Source organism: Lampetra fluviatilis, chromosome 19, assembly GCF_964198595.1.
Source record: "Lampetra fluviatilis chromosome 19, kcLamFluv1.1, whole genome shotgun sequence".
Lineage (NCBI taxonomy): Eukaryota > Metazoa > Chordata > Hyperoartia > Petromyzontiformes > Petromyzontidae > Lampetra > Lampetra fluviatilis.
This window is the reverse complement of record NC_136293.1, coordinates 9,859,711-9,882,929: the sequence shown is the minus strand read 5'-3', so window position 1 is coordinate 9,882,929 and position 23,219 is coordinate 9,859,711. Positions and strand designations below refer to the sequence as shown.

General features: G+C 48.4%; 1 protein-coding gene across 3 annotated transcripts in view; it reads left to right on the top strand.

Annotated features, from left to right (window-relative positions):
• Window positions 1–16,264, top strand: part of LOC144937641 (neuronal migration protein doublecortin-like) — a 65,689-nt gene extending 49,425 nt beyond the window's left edge. For all 3 annotated transcript variants that reach the window (XM_078865014.1, XM_078865012.1, XM_078865013.1), the window contains 4 exons: window positions 1,414–1,516; window positions 5,963–6,073; window positions 11,249–11,340; window positions 13,763–16,264. In XM_078865014.1, the coding sequence (XP_078721140.1) occupies window positions 1,414–1,516; window positions 5,963–6,073; window positions 11,249–11,340; window positions 13,763–13,798 (342 nt within the window). In that variant the 3' untranslated portion in view covers window positions 13,799–16,264. The remainder of the gene's footprint in view (window positions 1–1,413; window positions 1,517–5,962; window positions 6,074–11,248; window positions 11,341–13,762) is intronic.
• The last annotated feature ends 6,955 nt before the right edge of the window (window positions 16,265–23,219 follow it).

Below are 23,219 nucleotides of genomic sequence, written 5' to 3'. Positions count from 1 at the left end.
TTTTATTATTTCCCTTCTACGTGACTTTACCGAAAGAACCAAGAAGATGAATCCCTGCAGTCACGAAAGCTTTAAATAGAAATTTAAGCTATTGTAGCTTTACCACCGACACCTTTTGGCAAAGGTCCATATTTTCTCCCATCGTATTCGGCACCCGGGTATCCTAACCTGTAAAACTAAACTTTTTACTTTACCAGGTAAGGCTCACTGAGCTATACAGCTCTTTTTCAGAAGCGACCTGGCCACAAATGATAGCTCAATGAAGTGGCTTATCATGCGGGAATTTATAGCAGCCAAATACTCTAAGCGCATGATTCTAAATGTACAGGGAAAAACAGGCAGGAGCCGGAGAAAAATCCACGAGACCACGGGGAGAACGTACAAACTCCATTGAAACAAGTGTCAGGATTGGGATCGAACCCACGACCTCCTGTATACCAGGCGAGGTAGTTAACATCTCGCCACCGCGACCCGCCGAGGGGTTTGGCGCATTCTCCGTCGAGGGTGCTCACACAGTTAAATGCATGTCGTCATTGCGGTTTCAGTAAAGCGTCGAAAGATTTAGGGGGGATAAAAACATCCAAAAGATCGCAGCCCGGCAGCGAGAACGGGGACTTGGTTGGGTTTTTTTTTCTTTCCCCGCACCTGCAAATTCGGCTTCTTGCGAATTTTCTTGGCGACTCTTCGCTTCTCGAGGCATTTTCCGGTTTTGAATTGCACTGCGCCTTGATTTACAATGCGTGATTTCTTCCGCACGCTTCCCCCCCACCACCACCACCCCTCCCTCTCTCTCGAAATGATTTTGCCCCGACGAGCACCCTTTTGTGTGCGGAAGACGACGGTAATCGGCATGTTTTAGTCGTCTGGCCGAGAGATGCGTCCTGCTTGGATGCGCTTCGCTCGGCGAACTCTGCTTGGTGCTGCCCAAGTCTACGCAGAGCAGGGGGCGGGGGGCGGGGGCGGGGGGGGCACTCCTTTGGAAGAGATTTCCCAGAAAAGCGTAATCTCTTGGCAACACATCAAAGGCCATTTTTTATGGGTTCATTGCACTTACTCTGTCATTTCCCCAGATTTATAATGAATTGGCTAAGTTATTCGTGTTCCTTTAGAGAGCTATGGCCGGGGCTTTGCTTGCTTGCTTTTTGTTTAGTTAGACGTACAAAAAATAATACGCGTGGCGATGGTCTGAGAAGTCTGGTTTGCGCCGCCGCATCTGGAAGCCGTCTCGGGATTTACGGACACACGTGTCTCGGAATGCGGCGCACACGGTCGGCGCTTATTTTTGTTTCTTTGTCTCTTCTGTCACTCATCCCTGACCCCCCCCCCCCCCATTCTCCTTCCACCCACCCGTGCCCCCCCCCTCACCACCACCACCACCTTGCCACCTTGCCTCTCCTCCCCGGATGACGACAGATCGCCTGCCTGCAGGACTTCTTCGGAGATGACGACGTTTTCATTGCCTGCGGGCCGGAGAAATTCCGCTACGCTCAAGATGACTTCATCCTGGATAGAGAAGGTACTTTGGGATCCATCACGAGGGGGCCCATCACGATAGAGTAAGTACAGTGGGGCCCATCACGATATAAGTAGTTTGAGGCCCATCACGAGCTTGTTCATTCTAGCAATCTGAATGATGATGGGAACTGCAGGATAAACTACAGCTGCTTGGCTGTCGGTGTGTGGCTGGGTGACGCAGTTTAACACGTCGGCTTTCGCGACCAATGTCATCCATAATACAGGTTTTTTTGGGGTTAGATCGCGTAAATATAAATGCGTCATTAAACCCGCCACTACCCGACACAGCCAATTAGTAAGGTTTGTCACGTGAACAAAACATGCCAATTCGTTAGTGATAGAGTACACCAGTGTGTTGGAGAGTTTCACCAGTAATTACAACCGACATCATCAGGCGGCAGCCAGATGATGCCAGTTGCGTCGGGTGGTGGCGGGTTTAACGACACATTTATATTCACGCGATCTAACCTAAACAAAAACAGTATTATGGGTGATGCAGATTGGTGGCTTATGACAGTGATCGCAATAAATCGCATGACTTTGGTCAATCTGCTGCTGGACAAAAGCCTCCACACACGATAGATGTCATGGGGTTGTTTAGTTACGCTTGACCACGCTGGTCGGTGTGGGTTGGTGAAGGGACGAGGGGGCCCAGGGCGGTTTCTGATATCACACCCACCACTGATGCCAGCCGTGGCCAAGGATCTGTTCTTCCCAGATGATTTGATGTTTTAATATTGCCTATTACATTGTTTGTTGTGGCTTGCTGGCCCGCGCCCCTCCCGGACATTTGTGAAATCTGAGCTTCACAGCTCATCGGATTTCGCCAGGATAAATTTTGACTTAAAACTTTTGTGACTACAGAAAATAATATTCTTGGTTCTCTCTTTTGCCTGATGAAGACCGCTTGTGTTGTGATCTAAAAAGTCGTGGGTTATTTGCTTTTATTATTTTCAATTTATTTTATTTAAATATTTTTTTTATTTTGGGTTTTTTGCTTTTATTATTTTCAATTTATTATTTTAATTTTATTATTTTAAATTTGTATTTGAATTTATTGAATTGTTTTTATTTTTTATTTACGTGACATAATCGAAAGAACCAAGAATATGTTCTCCAGAATAGACAAAGATTCTGATCCTAATTGAACTCAGTTTGCTGGGTTTGCAGCGCACTCCAACGCTGGGCCCTGGTTTACAACAGTGGGCTCCGTGCCCTTTCTGGTTGCTTAGACTTGCCGGACGTCGTAGGCGGGGTGCTGCAACGCGGCTGGGAGGGTTGGCAGTGCTGAGTGCCACCCACTCGTAAGTAGTGGTGGGGTTTTCTCTGGGATCCTGAGATCTCTGGTTTCCTTCCGTAGGAAGCGAAACCCTCGTTAATGGAATTGGCCCAAAACGTTATAACGAGAGTGAGGTTGCCTGGGTTGCCGATTGTCACGATCATAAAAATTTCACGAACCCCATCTATAGCGTGCGGCCTTGTAACAGTCTCCAACAGCAGCGTAACGGTAATAGTTTACGATCATATGAATTTGATGGAATTCCTAAATAAAAGTACAGTCATGCAGTCAGAGCAGAGCAATGTACATAATGGCATCCGGTGGGTATTGATGAAGCGAATCATTAGAACAATATTTATGCGTATTGTATTTACACACGGACACAATATTTATGCGTATTGTATTTACACATGGACACAAGGTGCCATTTGACCCACGGAGGTAGGAGTGAGCATCATTCATTCTGCCCGCCATCCCTCGGAAAGCTCCATAAAGATTTTCTTTTTTTCATAAAATGAAACGAATTCTATAAACACAGGAACAACGTAAAATTTTCCCCCTCCACCTTTGATTTCTGGAGTTTATTTTGGTTATGGTGCACAGGGCCCAGATTTACAGCCGGGCAGGCTGGCCAGCCCTGTGTGTTTGTTACGTTTTCAGGGGGCCGATCGTGTGTGTGTGCGAGCATGTGTGTGTGTGCGCGAGTGTGTCTGTGCGCGAGTGTGTGTGTGCGAGCATGTGTGTGTGCATGCGAGCGTGTGTGTGCTTGAGTGTGTGCGTGCGAGCGTACGTGTGTGTGCATGTGCGTGCGAGCGTGTGTGTGTGTGCGCGAGTGTGTGTGTGCGAGCATGTGTGTGTGCGTGCAAGCGTACGTGTGTCTGTGCGCGAGCGTGTGTGTGCGCGAGTGTGTGTGTGCGAGCGTTTGTGTGCGTGTGAGTGTACGTGTGTGTGTGCGCGAGTGTGTGTGTGTGTGTGCGCGAGCGTGTGTGTGCGAGTGTGTGGGTGCGCTAGCTTGTGTGTGTGTGCGTGCACGAGTGTGTGCGCGCGAGTGTGCGTGCAAGCTTGTGTGTACGTGGGCGTGGGGGGGGTCTGCACAAAAGGGGCTTCTCAGTCGCTGCACCTAATTGGCAGGACAGCAAGGGCAGGTGCGTTCGCCACACAGTTAAAGAAAAACCCAGACGCAGAAACCGCAGTGTCCCGCGCCGTGCCTTCGCCAGTGGGACCCCACGCTCCCTTGGCCGCCAGAAATGTTCACCAACGCTTCGGGTCGTAGCTTGCAAAACGTCTTTTTTTGTTGTTGAAATTCTTCTTCTAAATGTGTGTTTTCACTTGTAATCCAGAGGTCGACAGTTTGATTTGATCTCCCGGCTTGGCACTTGCTTAAATCCACCACCCCAGGCAACTAATTCTAGATTTGAAGCTTTAGATTTGAAGCTTTCGTGACTGCACTTGATACAGCTAATCTGGCTGTGACGGTCCCACCTGATGACGGAGACTTGTGTTGGCTCCGAAACGTCGTGATTTTTGTTTTTATTTTATTTTACTTTCTACGTGACTTTACCGAAAAAAAAACCTAAGAAGATGACCCCAGGCAACCTTCTGCGCACCCGGCAAATCAAATGTTAAAGAATCGGCCAAATTTCCCCCGTAGAGAGGCTCTCTGGAGCTCCGTCTGGTGGCAGCACCTTTCTACCAGCGGCGATGTGAGCAAGAAGTTGCAGGGCTGCAACTTTACCCTTTAAACGAATTCAGCTAAATTAGGTCGAGCGACTTCGCTGCCTCCATTTGGCTGGGATCGCTAACACGGTGGCCTTTTGACCCCGGCAGTCATGGCTGGAGGGGATTGTCTCCCAGCAGTAGATGATTTCTCTCTCATTAAACCACAGCATGCGGCCAACCCCCCTCCCGCCCCCCACTCTTGCCGCCCCCCACCGTCTCGGGTGCAGGGTTCAAACGTTCAAACGTGAGCGAGCAAAACCGAAATGTCTCGCCGCCCGTGCGCTCCGAGCAACGTGCGCGACTTCACGAGACTTGTACACATTGCACGATGGGCACGCTACGTTTCTTCATAGTACTGCATTACGGCGGCGTGAAATACTTAAGTTCATGAATTGATTCGCATGAAGATTATTTTAATGGTGTTATGAGAATGATGACATTTTTAACCGTGATCAGGAATTAAACGCTGGCTCTTTTGGTGATAGCTTCGTAGGCTAACCACTGCACCACTGCTCCTTCCTGCAGTGGATTATGGGTAAAACTATAAACAGATAATTTCTCCAGTGAATTTAGATTTTTTAAACAATATTGCCGTTTGCAGTCATTGGTTGGAATCAATCAATGACCTGCTGTTGTGGGTCACATGAGCCACTCACACTGACATAGCTGATAAATCTCGCAGTGCTGTTTATCATCACAAGCTTGACTTAGCTGATGAGAGACACGTGGTCAAAACCTGCCCAGAGTTTCCCTGCCGAAACAAATGCCGCCGGATAGCGTAAGCCTGGAAGTGCCATAAGCTGATGGGCTAAAAAATATATTTAGGGCTTTAATGGGGGATTTTGATTTAATTCCACTCAGTTGTACCTTCTAATCCGGCAGCTCTACGTGATCGGCGCTCCGAAGAGATGGGAGCTCCGGTTGGTGCGAGCCCAGGCCGGATCGTTGTGCCGGGGCTTTTGTTGGCAATGTTGTGCAAGAGGTCCCGCGCAAGAGAGGCGCGCCGTTGGTGCTGTGAATCCGGGTCCGTAGCGGTCGGCGTGCGCAACTTGGTCACTCGCAACTTGGTCACTAGCAACTTGGTCACTCGCAAACTGAATCCATTGTCGATGGGTGTCTCTGCAACCGGTCGTGAGCAAATTGTGTGACCGGTTGCTTTTACGGTAGAGAGAAGAAACCCTCACCGCTGACGAGCGTCGATCTGCTCGGCGATTATTTAAGGACGCATTTCGTCACCCGCAGCATAAAGTAAAAACGAGCCATTTAATTTCCTCATCGTGGCGCGGCGTGGCTACCGGGCTCAGATGTGAACAAAAGCAGCCGCGGGGACGATGATCGAGATTCGCGGCCAATTTCGCGAGCGATTCGGTTAGCCGCAAGCAAGCCCGACGGCTCGCGCGAGGAGCCGGCGTAACTGCTCGGGATGTCCCGTCCCGGCTCGTGTTTCAGCAGACTGCCGCGGCCTCAAATCGACCGCCGGGAAGGGGGGACCACCGTCTGTGCCTCGCCGCAGCGGAGCCAAGAGCCCGTCCATCCGGAGCAAGTCGCCTGGCGGATCAGGTGCGCGTTCTCTCTGTCTCTCTCTCCCTCTCCGCTCGTGCGTTCCCCCACGCCGGTTTTAAAGCAACGCGTTATTTCGTGTTACACTGTGCGGCCAATAAATAAGTGAGCGTGAAGAGAGAGGGGGGATCTGGCACCGTCGGTTGGGAGAGGACGATGGAAGTTTTTTTTTTCGTCTGAGTGGCTCCCAAGAGAGGACTGTGGTTTGAAGTGGAACTTCGAGGGGGTAAAGGCAGTGTTGTAGTTGCACGTGCGGTTTGCATCATCTTCATGTCTGAAACACGTGGCAGTACATGTAAGTATAATAATAGGGTTTTTCCCCTTTTTTTTGGCAACAAAACTGAAACCTTTCTACAAGGAATCATGTCGGAGCCTCGTCTCAATTATCAGAGTGTGTTTTTTGTTTGCATTTTGACCACAGGCATTGTGATTAATGCACACATGATTCATTGTAAAAAGGTTTCAGTTTTGTTGCCAGAAAAAAGGGGAAAACCCCTATTATTATATTGTGGTACTGGCAAAGGAGGTCTAATGATGTAGATGCTCACCCCGAGCCCTCTTTACTTTGATACTGCGTTGTTTTTGTGCTGTACGCATTTTGGCGTCCACTGGTATAGCACCAATTGAGACGAGGCTCAAAAGAAAGCCGTTTCTGGTGTGTACCAATCAGTTTCAAGGACAATGCATTTATTATCAGAGTGTGTTTTTTGTTTGCATTTTGACCACAAGTATTGTGGTTAATGCAGACATGATTCCTTGTAAAAGTGTTTCAGTTTTGTTGCCAGAAAAAAGGGGAAAAACCCTATTATTATATTTTGGTACTGGCAAAGGAGGTCGAATGATGCATGTAAGTATGTCGAACTTATTTCGCACCGTACGTAGCCAACCATGCTAATCGGAGGTGCGGGGGATGTACTACCCATGTTTTGCACACATGCCAGAGCATATTCAGTCAGATATGAACCTAATTGTGTGACGTTGGTAGGTGTCTTTCTCCCAGTGTTTTTCCTCCTGTGTATTTGGCATCATCGCACTAGAGAACCAAGATTCCATTTGGAACTCTCGCGGAGCAGTGAGTCGCCCCATGTTAAACATGCAGCCATTGTAAGAAGATATAACAGAACTGCTGTTGAAACTACCCAGTTAGATACACAAACTGGGGGTAGAATGATACATCGATTGATACGATTGAAATCAACTCTTGAGCTTCTGATTAGCGCATGTTTGTTGAACTTCTTTTGCACCAGCTTTGTTACGTGTGAAAGAAGTTCAACATACATTTCGATTTAAAGCTTTCGTGACTGCAGGGATTCATCTTCTTGGTTCTTTCGGTAAAGTCACGTAGAAGGAAAATAATAAAATAATAAAAATAAAACATAATAAAATAATTCTCACGACGTTTCGGCCACAACGCAAGCAGCCGTCCTCAGGTGAAGAAACAGGTCTGTCTGGGGCGTGTCATTCAGACGCTGTCTTCTCGACAGACCTGTTTCTTCACCTGAGGACGGCTGCTTGCGTTGTGGCCGAAACGTCGTGAGAATTATTTTATTATGTTTTATTTTTATTATTTTATTATTTTCCTTCTACGTGACTTTACCGAAAGAACCAAGAAGGTTCAACATACATATTCATCGATCATATCGCTTGAGAAGCGGTGGTTATTCGTTCTAAGCATTTGCTCAATTTCTCCGCTACAGAGGCATTTCTATTCCTTGCTACATTGACAAAATCATTTATTCTTGAATCTCATTGCAACGGTTCATCAAAGCAACTCCGGGGTAGAGGCAGGAGGATATCTATCATTGCACCCTCAACATAAACCACCGCGTTGTTATTATTATTTAATAATAATAATATTACAATGTTGAGCGGTCCATCATGAGCAACCGAACCTCGCCTTTGAAATGGGCCACCGACTTGCACAGCAGCAGGGCTGAATCACCGCGTCCTCCAGACGATCAAATATCAGAAAGGAATGGCGGGGTACGGTGCTGGTTGGAGAATGGTGGCGGCGGCGGCGATCGGGGTATAAGACCGCATGGAGAGAAGTCGGGTTGTGTGTGCTGGGGGAGGGGGTAGGGAGGGGGGGGGGGTTGTGTCAGACGAGGAGGAGGGAGAGGTCATAACGGGGGCCCAGAAACCGAGCCAGACAGCTGTGCGCCACGCGCGGCGTTAAATGGGTCGGAAAACAATAGGGGATGACTCCAGGTGGTCGCGTAATGCTCCGCGAGGGAGAGAGAGGGGTGTGGAGTGGGGGGAGATTGAGGAGAGAGAATATCGGACGGACGCGGTGATCGGCGGGGAATAAATGGAAGGAGAAAATCCGGAGGGGGGGGGGGAACGGTGGTTGTGGGAGCTGCGGCCGCATCGGAGCGGCTCGGAGCCCACGTGACCCCGTCGCGATCGCCGGCCCCCCTCAATTGATATGAACGCCTCCTCTCTTGGAAGTTAAATCCCTCGCACGCTTTACCTTTCAACTTGCGAATGCACGAAGCCATCAAACGCGGTGCTATTAATCTCGTCACGCGTTTTATGCGCTTTCGTTTTACATTCTTGACATTTAATCTTTGGCTTGCATGATGTCCCTTTTTATATTTATTTATTCATTTCTCCGGGCGTTTTTTTTTTGTTACATCAAATCGGCCGCGTCTCTTTTACGTTCATTCTTGCCTCCGTGCGAAACCTCATTCCTCCAATTTTGATCAAACGCGTACAAAAAAAAGAATGTGCGCGTTAGATTCTCACAGAAAGAAAATCATTCCTGTGATTTATTCTGGTCGTAGTCGGCGTCCCCGCGTCGCCGTGAAGCTGCAGGTGCCTCTGCAGAGGCCTACGCCGTCCAGACAAGAAAACATACCCATTCCCAGCTGGGACCAGCGCACAACAGCCCCACGCGGTCCATTGAGCACAGGGCGGGAGGTGTCCCCGGACACCCAAAACAATTTTCGACGTTGCCAAAAGAAGGATAGCGTCAACATCTTGGACGAGAACCACGGTCAATTTCGAGTCTGCTACTTTTCTCCCCTTTCGAGTGTGCTCGTTGACAGAATCTTGAATTTCGATGTGAAGCTTCTTTCGTGACTGCAGCAGGGATTCATCTTCTTGGTTCTTTCGGTAAAGTCACGTAGAAGGGAAGTAATAAAATAATAAAAATAAAACATAATAAAATAATTAAATTTCGATGTAAAGCTTTCGTGACTGCAGGGATTCATCTTCTTGGTTCTTTCGGTAAAGTTACGTAGAAGGGAAGTAATAAAATAATAAAAATAAAACATAATAAAATAATTAAATTTCGATGTAAAGCTTTCGTGACTGCAGGGATTCATCTTCTTGGTTCTTTCGGTAAAGTCACGTAGAAGGGAAATATTATTGTATTATTTCCCTTCTTTCGGTAAAGTCACGTAGAAGGGAAATATTATTTTATTATTTCCCTTCTACGTGACTTTACCGAAAGAACCAAGAAGAATCTTGAATCACAGATGTGGCGCGCAATCGTCCCTCAGCTCGGTACCGCGTGAGCAGCCAGCAGTTGCGTGCGTGTAATGCATGCTATAGAACCACGAAACTTCTCTTGGTAACCAAGCACATCAATGCATGTAATCGGATTCGTTCTGTTCTTTCTCTTAGAGTGAATGGAGTCTGCGTGCGCTACGAACGATAAATTACTATTTATAATCTAAGGCGTCACCGCTGGGAACCGTTCACGCGCAGGCCACCACCGCCAACTTCCAAAATGCGTCTGCCACTGGCACCGAGTGAAACGATCCACACCGCTTCCCCATACCCCCCCCCTCCCTCTCCCCCGAAGCCGACGCTTCGTGCGATGAAAATAATGACGGTGGTGGTGACGACGACGATTCGCAGACACGGAATCTAAACTGCGGTCGAGAAGGACATAAATAATTATTTGTTCAGAGTCGCCCTGCCCGCCGATCCCCTGGATCTGTTTTCATTAAGTGGCACTGTCGCGCGTCAACTCTGCTCCGCTGCCTTACGGCGGACGCGCGCGCGGACGGGCACTGTCTCCGGTATTTAAAATTGCATTTCCCCACCGCCCACTCATTTGCTTCTATTAGAGGCAGCGACACTCGTAATTAGCGCCGTCGTGGGAGGAGGGTAACAGCAACGAGGGGAGCGGCGAGAGGGGGGGGGGTCAGAAGACCTCGTCTGTAATGGAACCTAATCATCTTAACACCCCCTCCTAGGCCGATTAATGTAGAATTTTGTTTTTACTTACGCAACGCACGTACTGAATTAGCGAGTGTAAAGCATCGATCTTTTTTTTTTCGATGTGTGTATTATATACAATCGGCCAGCCACCAGAGGCCACTACGTGCACCAGTGTTTAAAAAATAGGAATATCGTCGAAACAGTTCGCGACCCTGAATCACGACGATTCGTCGCATCGCGAAGGGGGTCCGTTCGTTCCGCCCTTACTGTCAATATTCACCGCCCCCCCTTACCAATCATATCCCCACCCACGTCCCATGTCCACCCCGTGGTATTCCCCATCCACTGCAAGCCTCCGTATCCTGCCTTTTGCGATGCAGCTCATCTGCATCGCAAAATGCAGTGGGACGGGGATATGGAGGGGAATTAAACGGAGGCAGAGAGCGGTTAAATTTAGACTTAAAACTTTCGTGACTGCAGGAATTCATATTCTTGGTTATTTCGGTACAGTCACGTAGATAGAAAACAAACAACAAATCTACAATAAAAATGAAAAATAAAAAAATGTTAAATTAAAAAATCACTATTTTCTATTTCTATTTTTTATTTTACCTAAAGAACCAAGGCAGAGAGGCGTAAAAATATCAATTGCTGACGTTGGGACAAGCAGCGACCCACGGACGCGCAGTGGGTTCCTGGGAGGCTCAACCAGGATTCATGGTTGAGCTGGCAGCCCCTTCCCAGCGCCAGTCGAGTCACAGGGAGGTCCACCGACGACCACAGGCCACCGTCCTAACAACCCCACAGGAAGCTTGTTGGCTGCGTAACAATGTTCGGCGACGCGTTGATCATTTCCAGAAGCGAGAGGAGGAGTGGGGGGTTCCCCGTCGCAGCCGACGTTGCCTCCCGCGCGTGGTCCTGACTTGCGCTCCCACGCCGTGTGTCGCCCCCGTGTGTCGCCCGCGTTTCACCCGAAAATCGCCCGCGTGTCGCCCGCGTGTGCAGTGAACGGCGGCAGCGGCAGCCAGCTGTCGACGCCGCGCTCGGCGCCGTCTCCCAGCTCCCCCTCCAGCCCGTCCAGCCTCCGGCGCAACAAGGTCAGAGCACCCGACCCCCGACCCCCCCTCACCCTCAACCCCCACCCTCGCATCGTAAGGTGTCCTCGGAGAAGGAATAAACCGCTGTAGTTGGCTGGAGTTGGCACAGTTGAAAGGTCAAAAGCCACGGTGGATTCAGCCTCAAACGAGAGCGGGGCCTTGCTCGTCTCATTCTTATGGTGGGGGAGCTTGGGCAGGACACGTCACTCGGAGCCATGATGGCAAATGGTCAAGAATCATGACGGAGTGGCAGCAAAGGAATGGAACGCGTCTGGGAGCACGTCCATCCGAAGAGATGGGTGCAAGGTGGCTTTATTGCATCAAAGAATTGTGAGAGATTGTCGCGGGTTGCGGAGGCTTTCATCCAAGCGGTGGATTGACCATGGCAAATGATGATGTTGGGGGGATGAGTCAGCCACTGCAGACTTCCCTTAATATGGTATTAGTTGTATTCACCCCCAACAAGATGAAGGGCTAATTTAACACCTGACCAAGACTTGAACTTGTGACCTAATTGTGAGCAGCCATGCTTTAACCACCGTGCCACCTGGCGGGTCGGACCAGCCCGTCATTCATCACCGTGTAAGGAGGTCACGTTGAGAAAATAAATCTCTTATGAAACGATACGAACGAATGATGCACGTGGTAGATACAAAGGGAAGGTGGTGGGGCAAATATTCCGAGTAAATCAAACGAGCGGAAATTCGCTGCGAACCCTCTCGGCTCTTGTTCCTCGCGGGATACGTCGGCAGTCGTCGCGCCAAATACTCATTCTGCGCCGTGAACCCCCGTGGAGGAGGTATGCATGCACTGTACGCGGAGGCGTGCAGGCAAAATACGAACACGTGCCAGCGAGGCTGTACGTCTCTCGGTTCAACATCTGGCAGCCGCAGAGCAACTGGGCTCTCGAGCCTGGTCTGCACGGGACGAAATTATTGTCAAGAGTTTTTTTTTATCGCACATATTTAATCGTGGCCGGTGGCACGGCCTAGCGGAAGCGCGCGCGCCGATCGTTGGGCCCATGCCTGCGTTGAACCTTTGGTCCATGGGAGGGAATCATTCTGTGAATCCTTGAGCCGGTGCGGACTGTCACCCTCGTTCAAAGTGAGCAAAGATTTTCCCCGTGGAGTTGGCCAAACATCCCAACATAGGGCCACGGAGTTTGGGAAATTGTTCCGCGCCGGTTGTGGCTACCCCCTTCCCGCTTGCCTGTGGCTACCCGTGACTCCGTGCGAAAACTGTGCTCGTTACAATTTCTACAGCAGCGTTTTGAGATGCAATTTGAGTAAGTGACGATGCTATATGAAGTATAAAAAATGTTATCGGTGGCGAGATGTTTACTTCCTCACCTGGTATCCAGGAGGTTGTGGGTTCCATCCCGACCCTGACGCTTGCATACTTTAGGAGTTTGCGTGGCGTCTCTCTCCCCGTTGTCGCGTGGATTTTCCTCCAGGCCCTCCGGGTTTTTCCCTCCACATTTAGAAACCTGCGTTGAGAGTATTTGGCTGCTATAAATGTCTACATGATAAGCCACTTCGTTGAGCTATCATTAGTGGCCAAACAGCTTCGGAAAAATAGCTGTATAGCTCAGTGCGCCATACCTGGAAAAATCATGTCACACGGGTTGATACGCGGCGAAAGTTGGTAGCTCAAAGCGCGATATCACGCGTACAAACTCGGCGGCACGTTACAAATTTCGCGCCCCTCTCGCATAACAACAATTGCATCCCCTGGCTTATTCGTCAGCGCCCTTTTCAATGAGGTGTCCTTTTTGTTTGTTTGTTTGCAAGAGAATTGGGAGCACGCAAACTTAGGCGTGCCGTTAGAACGACGTCACCTACTCTGCGAATGGAGGCGGAGGAGGACCGTCTCGCTCACTCGCCCGCCCCGCACCCTCGTTGCACCGCGGGTGTCCCCGCTGCCCGCGTGGTTTGGGCTGCTCGTAAACCCAGCCTGTCGGGCCCCCCGCGTCCGATCGCACGCCGCTTTATTTGGCCATCGGCGTTTTTAATTGCGCGCGCAACAAAAGAGCCGATTTGGTGAGTGTCAACGCACGTTGACAGACGACCCACAGATGGCACGCTTGAGACTGAGATGTGCCAAAGAGCACGTGCCAAACTCGTGCTCTCATGAGCGATCTTGGAAACGCGGTGCGTAAACTGTCGTGATTTTGTCGACTGACTGAAGTAAAAAAAAAAACTTTGTCAAGCAAATTTTTTTCGTCACCAATTAACAAACTTAACAGAGCTAGAACCGTCAATCACGCGATGGCAAGCACACTGCCCCCTGCACCGGCGATCCACAGGGCCATTTCCCTAACATCCACCAAGCCTCCGGAGAGGCCACTTGAGAGGCTGAATAACCTCGATAGCCACACAGATGCAGCGGAGCTAATTGTTGCCGTGTGTTCCTTTGTCCGCAGGATCTGTACCTGCCCCTGGCTCTGGATGAGAAGTGAGGCAGAGTCGGAACCACAAAACAAGAGCAGGGGCAGGAGGAGGATGGGGCGATGGTTTAGACGGTGACGTTCATTTGGACTTTTGTGGCCATTCAATTTGCTGGCCATAAACCACCGTGACCCGGGCCTGCTCATCTCATTTCTCATCGCATCATCCGTCCGTCCATTCCGTTACCCGTCGTGTACTTCGCCGTTAAAAAAAAAAAAACATTCATCATAATGAGAATAATAATAGTCTGCACATTCGCATATAACATAGATGTAATTCCGGTCGACGTTTATTTGGCTAGGAGCTGAAAAACGCAAGTCGTGCTTTCGTCAGCCTTTTCGGATATGAAACAACCACGAGACGGCTGTAATGTCAGTGATCTAAGTGCAGAGTGAAAAGGATGTGCATTGTGTATCGATCGAGGATTTTTTTTTTGCTTTTTTAACGTAGATTTTATGATTTTGCGACATTTTTTAAAATGGGCACTCGCTTGATTTTATTTCTCCTTGCATAGCTACAACTATATATATAGTTACACGTAACTGTATGTATTAACTGATGTTTGGCTTGCGATGATTCACCTGATTCCACTGCCATCACCAAAGCATTGTAAAGATGTGCAGAAGCAAGGTGTTGAACAGGGTGTCAGGGGTCAGCCATAAGAATTAAACTTGCTTTAAGTGTTGTGCTCACTCTCTCTGAAACTCACGTAACCCCCCCGCCCCCGCCCCCGCCCCAGTCTCTCTGTCTCCCACACCTCCGTACACACGCACCACCTCTCCTAATAAGCGCCCGTGTCTTTCATGCCCAAGTTTGCTTTCCAACCGCAGTTGATGAAAACCCACTGCCACTGAGTTGCCCAAGCCACATGGCGCTCTGCGCGTGTGACCTTGGGAAAACGCTGTTCGTTTGTGGATGAGCCCCTTAAAGTATTTCCCTTGAAAGATCAAATGCCACTTAAGTGCTGCCCACGTCACACCGGTGCACTCTGGGATTTTTTAATTTTAGATGAGAACGGCCCCGAAGTTGTGTACGAGATTACGGCGGATCGACGTCTCTTCTCGAAATCTTTTCAGAAACAACGCAACTCTGGGCTTCTTCACGCGTGATGCGTTGGAATATTACGGTTTCCGACGAGGTGAAATTTAATCATGAACGTGTCGATTTTATAACGGTACACTTGCGTGATGAGCTTAAAACTAACATCCTTTTATGCTTTACATTTTCTAACGTTGAACATTTTTCTATTGTTTCTACTTTATTTAATGTCGTCCTTTGTACTTTTTTTCTAAGGTGGGGGAAATAGAGATTATTTTGTATAAATATTAGCACCTTGACCGTCGAGTGGATGATCGTCTTGAGTCAACGTCACAACTATAACTCTGCACATTTCTAGGCTGACATTGCTAATAAACGCTACTTTAACTACGGCAATCGGAGTAGTTGTAATACAAACAGAACCACTTGGAATGGGACTTAGAACGCCCGAGCTAGATCATGTCACGGTTTTAACAGCTGCACGTTGTAATCCACTCGAAAGTTTCGTGCGGTGATTTTTAACGAACGTGGGCGCTGGGAAATTTAGAAAAAAAATATTGTACAGTCTGTTCTCCTGTAACGCGGTAGATGCGTTCCTGAAGAACAACGCGTTACGGGGAAAAAATTAAATCGCGTTATAATAAATAATATATAATATAGGGTAAAGCACAGTCCGCGATAACACGGTGAGATGCGTAACGCAAGCTGAACAAAGACCGAGGTGCGTGGGTAGCATCTAGAAGCATCCAGCAGTATCCCGATGCCTTGTGCGACGCTACGCCGAGGCAGCCGTACTACCGCTTGCTCCGACTCGCGCGACGTAGTTCCGTTCACTCGATCGCGCTATTTCCAATTGGCGCTGTGAAAACACTCGTGAATGGGAGAACAGACTGAATTGCGTTCGGGTGAATGGTGCACTCGCTCACCCTCCCCAAGCACAGTTCTATCAGGAGCGACTGCCGGGCAACAGAGAGCCCAGAGACGATTTCTCTTCTTTTTTTCTTCAGTGCATTGGACAAAACCTCCCCTCCTCATTTCCCAGAATTGTAAAAGTGTCTCTACCCCCCTTCAAAGTCCTCCCACTTCCCCCCTTGCCCTCTCTTTTGTTTTTCCTTCGATTTAGTTTCTCTCTCTCTCTCCCTACAATGTTGGCTGATGTTATTGCTTCTGCAGCCAGAGGTGGGATTTGACAATTTTTTTGGTCAGGCTCTGCTTGGAATGTGCATGTGTGTGCAGGACGTGTTACTCTTGTGCAGTGTTTTTATTTCTTTTAAATGAAAAACTTAGGGGGGGGTGGGTGGGGGACGTTTTTTTAATTTTATGATTTCCTTTGCCGTTTCTCATATGGGTAATTGTTTGTTTTTTCCCGCTTCCAGTATCTCGCTGTTAGTGTTAGGAATATTTAACATGATGGTAAATAAAGAAAGCCTTTCGTTGTATCACATTGTGGAGTGTTTTGTTACTTGAAAAAAAGGCTTAATCGGTGGTAAAAAAAAACGGTCATTCGGTGAACAATAATAAAACTCTAAGGCTTTTAACAAATACAGGCAGAGACCTCGGTTAGCGATCAAGATGCCTTCCTGAAGAAACGAGCGCTAACCAAATCAGCGCTAAGAGGGTTCGTTATACCATTGTAGACTACATGGGGATGTGTTGCCGACAACGTTATTTCTTACATACGAACAATATATGATAGGCTCTATTGGAGTATCGATAAACACGCTAACAATACTGTACTGCTAATGCTGAGTGGAGTATGAAGACCATTTTGTGTAAGGGTTCCCAGCTCCTCCTTCGCATGCTCAGCCAATTCCTTCATTTAGAGTTTTGTGTGTACGGATGTTGAACTTTTTTCACACCATACGTAGCCAACGATGGTAATCAGAGGTGTGGGCGGAGGACAACGAAACACAAAAAGCAGTTTCTGCACAAATTAGTTCGTCGATCTCGAGGATGTTTTAAAAGTGCACAACTCCGGTGGCTTCCTTATAATCGGAACGGAAGAGCGTTCCAGACGGTCGCAGAAGCACAGCAGAAAGCGCCGCGCGATGCGGTGGCCGCGCTTTCAGATGCGCTTCAGCGGCCGTCTGGAACGCTCTTGCTTCTGATATTCGGAACCCCACGTGCCCACGCCGGCGACGTTGTGGCGAGGTGCACTCGTTGCATACCAACGTTCATCCGACAAAGTCCCATCACAAGGGAGAAACACAAACAGACAAAAATAATAAATTGTTTTTGTTGCCCGCATTGAAACGGCTGTACGTTGTATGGACCTTGAAACTCAATTTCCCTGCACAAGAATACGGGGTGGGTAAACCGTGTGGGTTGACACGGTTTGCTGTTGTTGGTGTTGTTTGCTCGACCCGACAACCCCTTGGTCTAGCGCCATCTAGCGACTTTTCTGAGCGCCCGTATGGCGACTCACGCCGCTGTTAGTGTTCTATCTACAAAATGTGTTTTAATTCCGCATCCTCCCTCACATCTTCCATTGCGACATCCTGACATTCTAGAATCGACGGTATCGGACACACTCGGACTCATCGGAGTTGCGACTCTTCTCTCTCTCTCTTTGCTTTTTTTTCAGGAGCTGCCAAATCCACTTTTGAGCCGGAGTGGAGAGATTTTCGCCGTCAGATGGCGACACGAGTTTCCCGCGTGCCTCTATACGGCAGATTTCGCGGTGGATTTTTTTTAACCATTCGCAAAGTTGCGTTGTTAACAAACAAACATCTGTCGCGTTGTTAACAAACAAAAAATACAATCCGGCTTGGATTGGTAAAATGTCGGCCCGCGACGCTCTTGCGGGTAGCCACGGTTTTTTTTGTGCGTGAACGTTGTCGCACGCGTGTGGGATTGTCTCACGATCAGTGCCGGAGTAAGCTAAGTAGCATATTATGATAATAGGAGTTTCCCCTTTCTGGCAACAAATCAGGTGTTAAGATGTTAAAACATCAACCTGAAACCTTTGCAAGGAATCATATCTGCATTTACCACGTAAACTTGTGGTGAACATGCGAAAAAAAAGCATGCTTTGACAGTATGTGCATTGTCTTTGAAACTGATTGGTCCACACCAGAGACAGCTTTCTTTAGAGCCTCGTCTCAAACGGTGTTAGACCAGAGGACGCCAAAAGGCGAACGGCACAAAGACAATGCACTATCAGGGCAATGAGAGCTCGGGGTTGAGCAGCTACATCACGAGACCTCCTTTGCCAGTATTAAATGATGATAATAGGGTTTTCCCCTTTCTTGCAAATGTTTCAGTTTGGTGTTTTAACATCTTAACACCTGTTTTATTGCCAGAAAGGGGAAACCCCTATTATCATAATTTAATACTGTCAAAAGAGGTTTTATGACTTTCATCCTGTAGCATCTGTTATAAAGGGGCCCTAAAATAAAAACACGTAAATATTAAAACACGCACATTTTTAACTTGCATAGTAAAATAATTGTATGTTTTCAATTTCTATACAGCATAGATAATACGACAAATTGCTAACCTTAAACACTCAGTCGTTCATAAAAGTTCAAGGCAGTATAGTACTATAGAAATAGAGCAAGTGCAGAACCACTGAACCGGAATTGATAGCTTGAAAGCATCTAGCGCGGGGCCTTTGAAAGTGCGGGGCCCGTAGCATGTGTAGCTACTACATGTATAGCTACTACACGTGTTGTAGCTACTACACGTGTTGTAGCTACACATGTAGTAGCTACTACACGTGTTGTAGCTACTACACGTGTTGTAGCTACACATGTAGTAGCTACTACACGTGTTGTAGCTACTACACGTGTTGTAGCTACACATGTAGTAGCTACTACACGTGTTGTAGCTACTACACGTGTTGTAGCTACACATGTAGTAGCTACTACACGTGTTGTAGCTACTACACGTGTTGTAGCTACACATGTAGTAGCTACTACACGTGTAGCTACTACACGTGGTGTAGCTACTTGTGCTACTAGGGTCATCCGGCACTGGTGACGATCCCTAAAGTGGTTCCGTTGTGGGGACTCGATCGTGCGGTTTATGCCGATGGCCAATTTGTGAACGATAACCCTCCACCACCCGGCAGGGGCCAGGCAAATCGAGGGAGTACGTCGTGGGAAAATATGCAACTCGATTCGTCTTAGGATTTTTCTTTTTGTATTCTTGGGTCTTTCGGTAAAGTCACGTAGATAGGTTCAAAGAAAATAATAAAAATAAAACACAATAAAATCAAATTCTCACGACGTTTCGGCCACAACGAAAGCAGCCGTCCTGCTGCACCAAGAAAATGAATCCCTGCAGTCACGAAAGCTTTAAATCGAAATCTACCTACGTCACTTTACCGAAAGACCCAAAGAATATGAATTCCTGCAGTCACGAAAGCTTTAAGTCAACATTTTTTCTTCAGCAAACCGATGGAGGATGATGAGAAATGTTGAAGAGCAAGCGAAACACGTCTTGGCATTTGATGATGCTACTCTTCGTGTGAATCTGTCGGGCAGTGCACGTGTATCTGAATGCGCGTGTGCATGTACAGGTGTGGGTTGCTTTGTCAATCCTCTTGCTGGATGCGCGACCTCCACACGCCACTCGGGTCGTGGGGGCTTTGTGACCACGATGCCTACACAACCGGTGTTGTTGTCTCGGCTGCTATCTACTGCTGCTGCAGTGCTGATGCTGCTTCTTCTGCAGCGCTGTTGCTGCTGCTGCTGCTGCTACTGCAGGGCTACTGCTGCTGCTACTGCTGCAAGGCTGCTGAAGCAGGGCTACTTATGCTGCTGCTACTGCAGGGCTACTGCTGCTGCTACTGCTGCAAGGCTGCTGAAGCAGGGCTACTGCTGCTGCTACTGCTGCAAGGCTACTGCTGCAGGGCTACTGCTGCTGCTACTGCTGCAAGGCTGCTACTGCAGGGCTACTGCTGCTGCTACTGCTGCAAGGCTACTGCTGCTGCTGCTACTGCTACAAGGCTGCTGCTGCTGCAGGGCCGCTCTATCACCAGTAGAGGGCAGCGCTGCTAAATCCATTGTCCTGCAACGACGGACCCAGCGTCCGATGCTCACCACGTTCACCAGCCCGCACTGACCCAACATGGTGAAGTATGGTCACCCCCCCCCCCCTCTCCACAAGCGATACCGCATGGGGAGACATTCATCCAGCAGTGGATTCACAAAGGGTCTGAAAATAAAAGGCAAAAAAGAGCCATTGGTGACGGTGCAACAAGACGCACCTCCGTAGCATTCACTCTGATATGGGGCCGTCCATAAATGCCGTCACGCACCTGGGGGGGGGGGGGGGGGGGTGAGAAATGTGACGTCACATCAAAATGCGCAACTTTAAATAAATATAGACAACACGTTCTACTTAATTAAATATACTTTTGAATAATTGTTTTCTCCTACAACATCAGAGTGCAGCGCCACATTAAATACGCACTACAATGACAATAGTTTAAAGCGATTTGAAGCATGTTTTATTTTTTTGGAGGTGGGGGGGGCAGAGCTTTGTGACGTCATATTTGAGTGGGGGTCTGACTTTTTGTGACGTCGTGTGACGAAGGGGGGGGGGGTCAAAAATCATCCAAAATCGCGTGACGTCATTTATGGACGGCCCCTATCTGCGTGCACGGTAGGACGTTGCAGGTGCTGGACGGATCGTGTTTTTGCCTCTCAGAGTTGTGAAAGGTTGGCGGATGGCTTAAAAGAAGACCTTCATCCAGCAGTGTATCGATCGTGGCTCATGGCTATGTCGTGTAATGATGTTATTGGGTGCAGCACTTTTAAACAAACCCCATTTGCCACGCGGATGGATTTTAACGACTTTCACGTTTCACAATTAAGGCCATCGCTTGAAAGATGGCAACCAACGTGAGATCAATGTATGCGCAGACACCTGCTGTATTGTTTTAATTATTGGACCCCAATGCATTATTAATGCTGCCACAGACCAAAAAAATAAAACCGATGATATGCCAAGTGGGACTTACAATTCATTAGCATCGCCTCTCGTCAATGCGGGCAGAGTAGACGTTAATCAACAACACGGGTTCAATGTTTGACATTCAAATGCTGCTCCGTAATATTGGTCGCCATGGGCCGATTAACTCGATACATTAGTTTTATTTATCTGCAAGAGACAGAGTACAGAGATCAGATTATATTCGATTTGACCGCGACGTTCCACAACAACCGCGAAATTAGTTTGTATCGGAACGCAAGCGATGACGACCCGCTTGCGTTGAGAGTCGAAACGTCGTAGTTTTTTTGTTATTTTTCTTATTGTCTTTGAACCTATCTATGTGACTTTACGCGAAAGAACCACAGAATATGAATTCCTACAGTCACGAAAGTCAAGATTTAGTTTGTATACAATTTACTGATTTGTGTTTGACAGGGCCACCGTAGTTCAGATGGAGTGCTCTTGCCACTAGCGTCTGGTTAAATTTCGATTTAAAGCTTTCGTGACTGCAGGGATTCATCTTCTTGGTTCTTTCGGTAAAGTCACGTAGAAGGGAAATAATAAAATAATAAAAATAAAACAATAAAATATAATTATCCCGACGTTTCGGCCACAGGTCTTCACCTGAGGACGGCTGTTTGCGTTGTGGCCGAAACGTCGTGAGAAATTATTTTATTATGTTTTATTTTTTTTATTTTAATTATTTCCCTTCCACGTGACTTTACCGAAAGAACCAAGAAGATAGCGTCTGGTTGTTATTATTGATAAGCTTGTTCATCCAAGAAGGTATCGCGAGCGTCTCGTGACTTTTTCAGGAAAGTCCTAACACATTTGCGCAGTAGGGGGCTCTGTTTGCTGTGTGTAATACCAATGATATATCGTATTACTGGTAGGAACCACCTGGTTCTACCAGCCCACAGGGGATTATTGCGTCCGTCCGTCCGTCTGCCGTGCATCCAAAAATGGGAGGCGGTGGGGGCTGGGCTGGAGAGGGGAGGGCAGGGAGGGGCTGGGTGAGGAGGGTGGGGAGGGGGCTGGGTGGGGAGAGTGGGGCTGGGTGGGGGGGTGGGAGGGGTGGGGGCTGGGTGGGGAGGGGCTGGTCACCCCGTGGTGCCCTTATAAAACTCAACGTTTAACCTACTCACGCCGGCTTGTGCCCGCCCTCACAGTCGGGCATATTTGCGGAATACACCACGCCGCCGTTGACCCTGGCCATTGACCGAGCAACCCAACGTTCCTAACCAGCTCCCTCCGCAGGAATGTGTTAACATCGGCAGCCGCAAGCCTGACCACTCATGAGATACGGAATGTTGAAACATTACCAAGGTTTGCATGCTTATATGCTGCTGGGTGATGTATTTAATCGGCTGATTAACCTACAAATATTGGTAAACCAATGTGGAGACAGATTGGTGTTCTGTTCATATTTACTTTTACCCATAATGCTCCACGGAAAGCCATAATGACTTGTAAATTCAACTTTCTGCCACCTTCAGGCGCTCTGCAGCTGATAAACAAAGCTAATAAATGGGCAAGGGGCCGCCCATAAATGACGTCACGCACCTAGGGGGGGGGGGAGGTCAGACATTTGTGACGATGTGTGACCAGGGGGGGGGGGGTTGAGAAATCTATCGTCACATCAAAATGCGCAACTTTAAATAAATATAGACAACACGTTCTACTTAATTAAATAGACTTTTTAATAAATGTTTTCTCCTACAACATCAGAGTGCAGCGCCACATTAAATACGCACTACAACGGCAATAGTTTAAAGCGATTTGAAGCATGTTTTTATTTGGGGGGAGGGGGGGGCAGAGCTTTGTGACGTCATATTTGAGGGAGGGTCTGAATTTTTGTGACGCCGCGTGACGAAGTGGGGGGGGGTCAAAAATCGTCCAAAATCGCGTGACGTCATTTATGGACGGCCCCTAATTAGACCGGTTTGTTGGGTTAGAAGTGTCTCCTGTGGCGCAAGAGCGCTTACAATCAAGAGCTGACGCGTGTGCCCACGTGACGTAGTTCTTCTCGCTTTGGGACGGGTTGTATCAATCATCGGGCACGTGCGGCGTGTAACAACTCAATTGGAACGATAACTGGATTGGTAAAGCACGTGGTGGTCGTCGAAGACTGGCGTGTTGGGGAAGCCCTGGGCTCGATGGTAAGCGCGGACAACGACGCTGCGCGGCTCGTGACATAAGTTGGGAAGTGCTCGAAGTTACGCGAATTTTGTAAAAACGCGTCTGGACCATGGGTTCGTGTGGTTTGAGAATACTGCAATCCGCTCACGTGCCCTAAACTCCGAGTTATTTTAACAGTTACCAACAACGACCCGATTGCTGCTACTCAAGTGGTGGGCGGCGGCGAAGTCAGCGCGGGGCTTGTGCCAGGTTAGGTGCCGCTTGAGGCCACGTGAAGTTGTCGAAGGCTCGCGGGCTGGCAGGAGGGTCACGGGG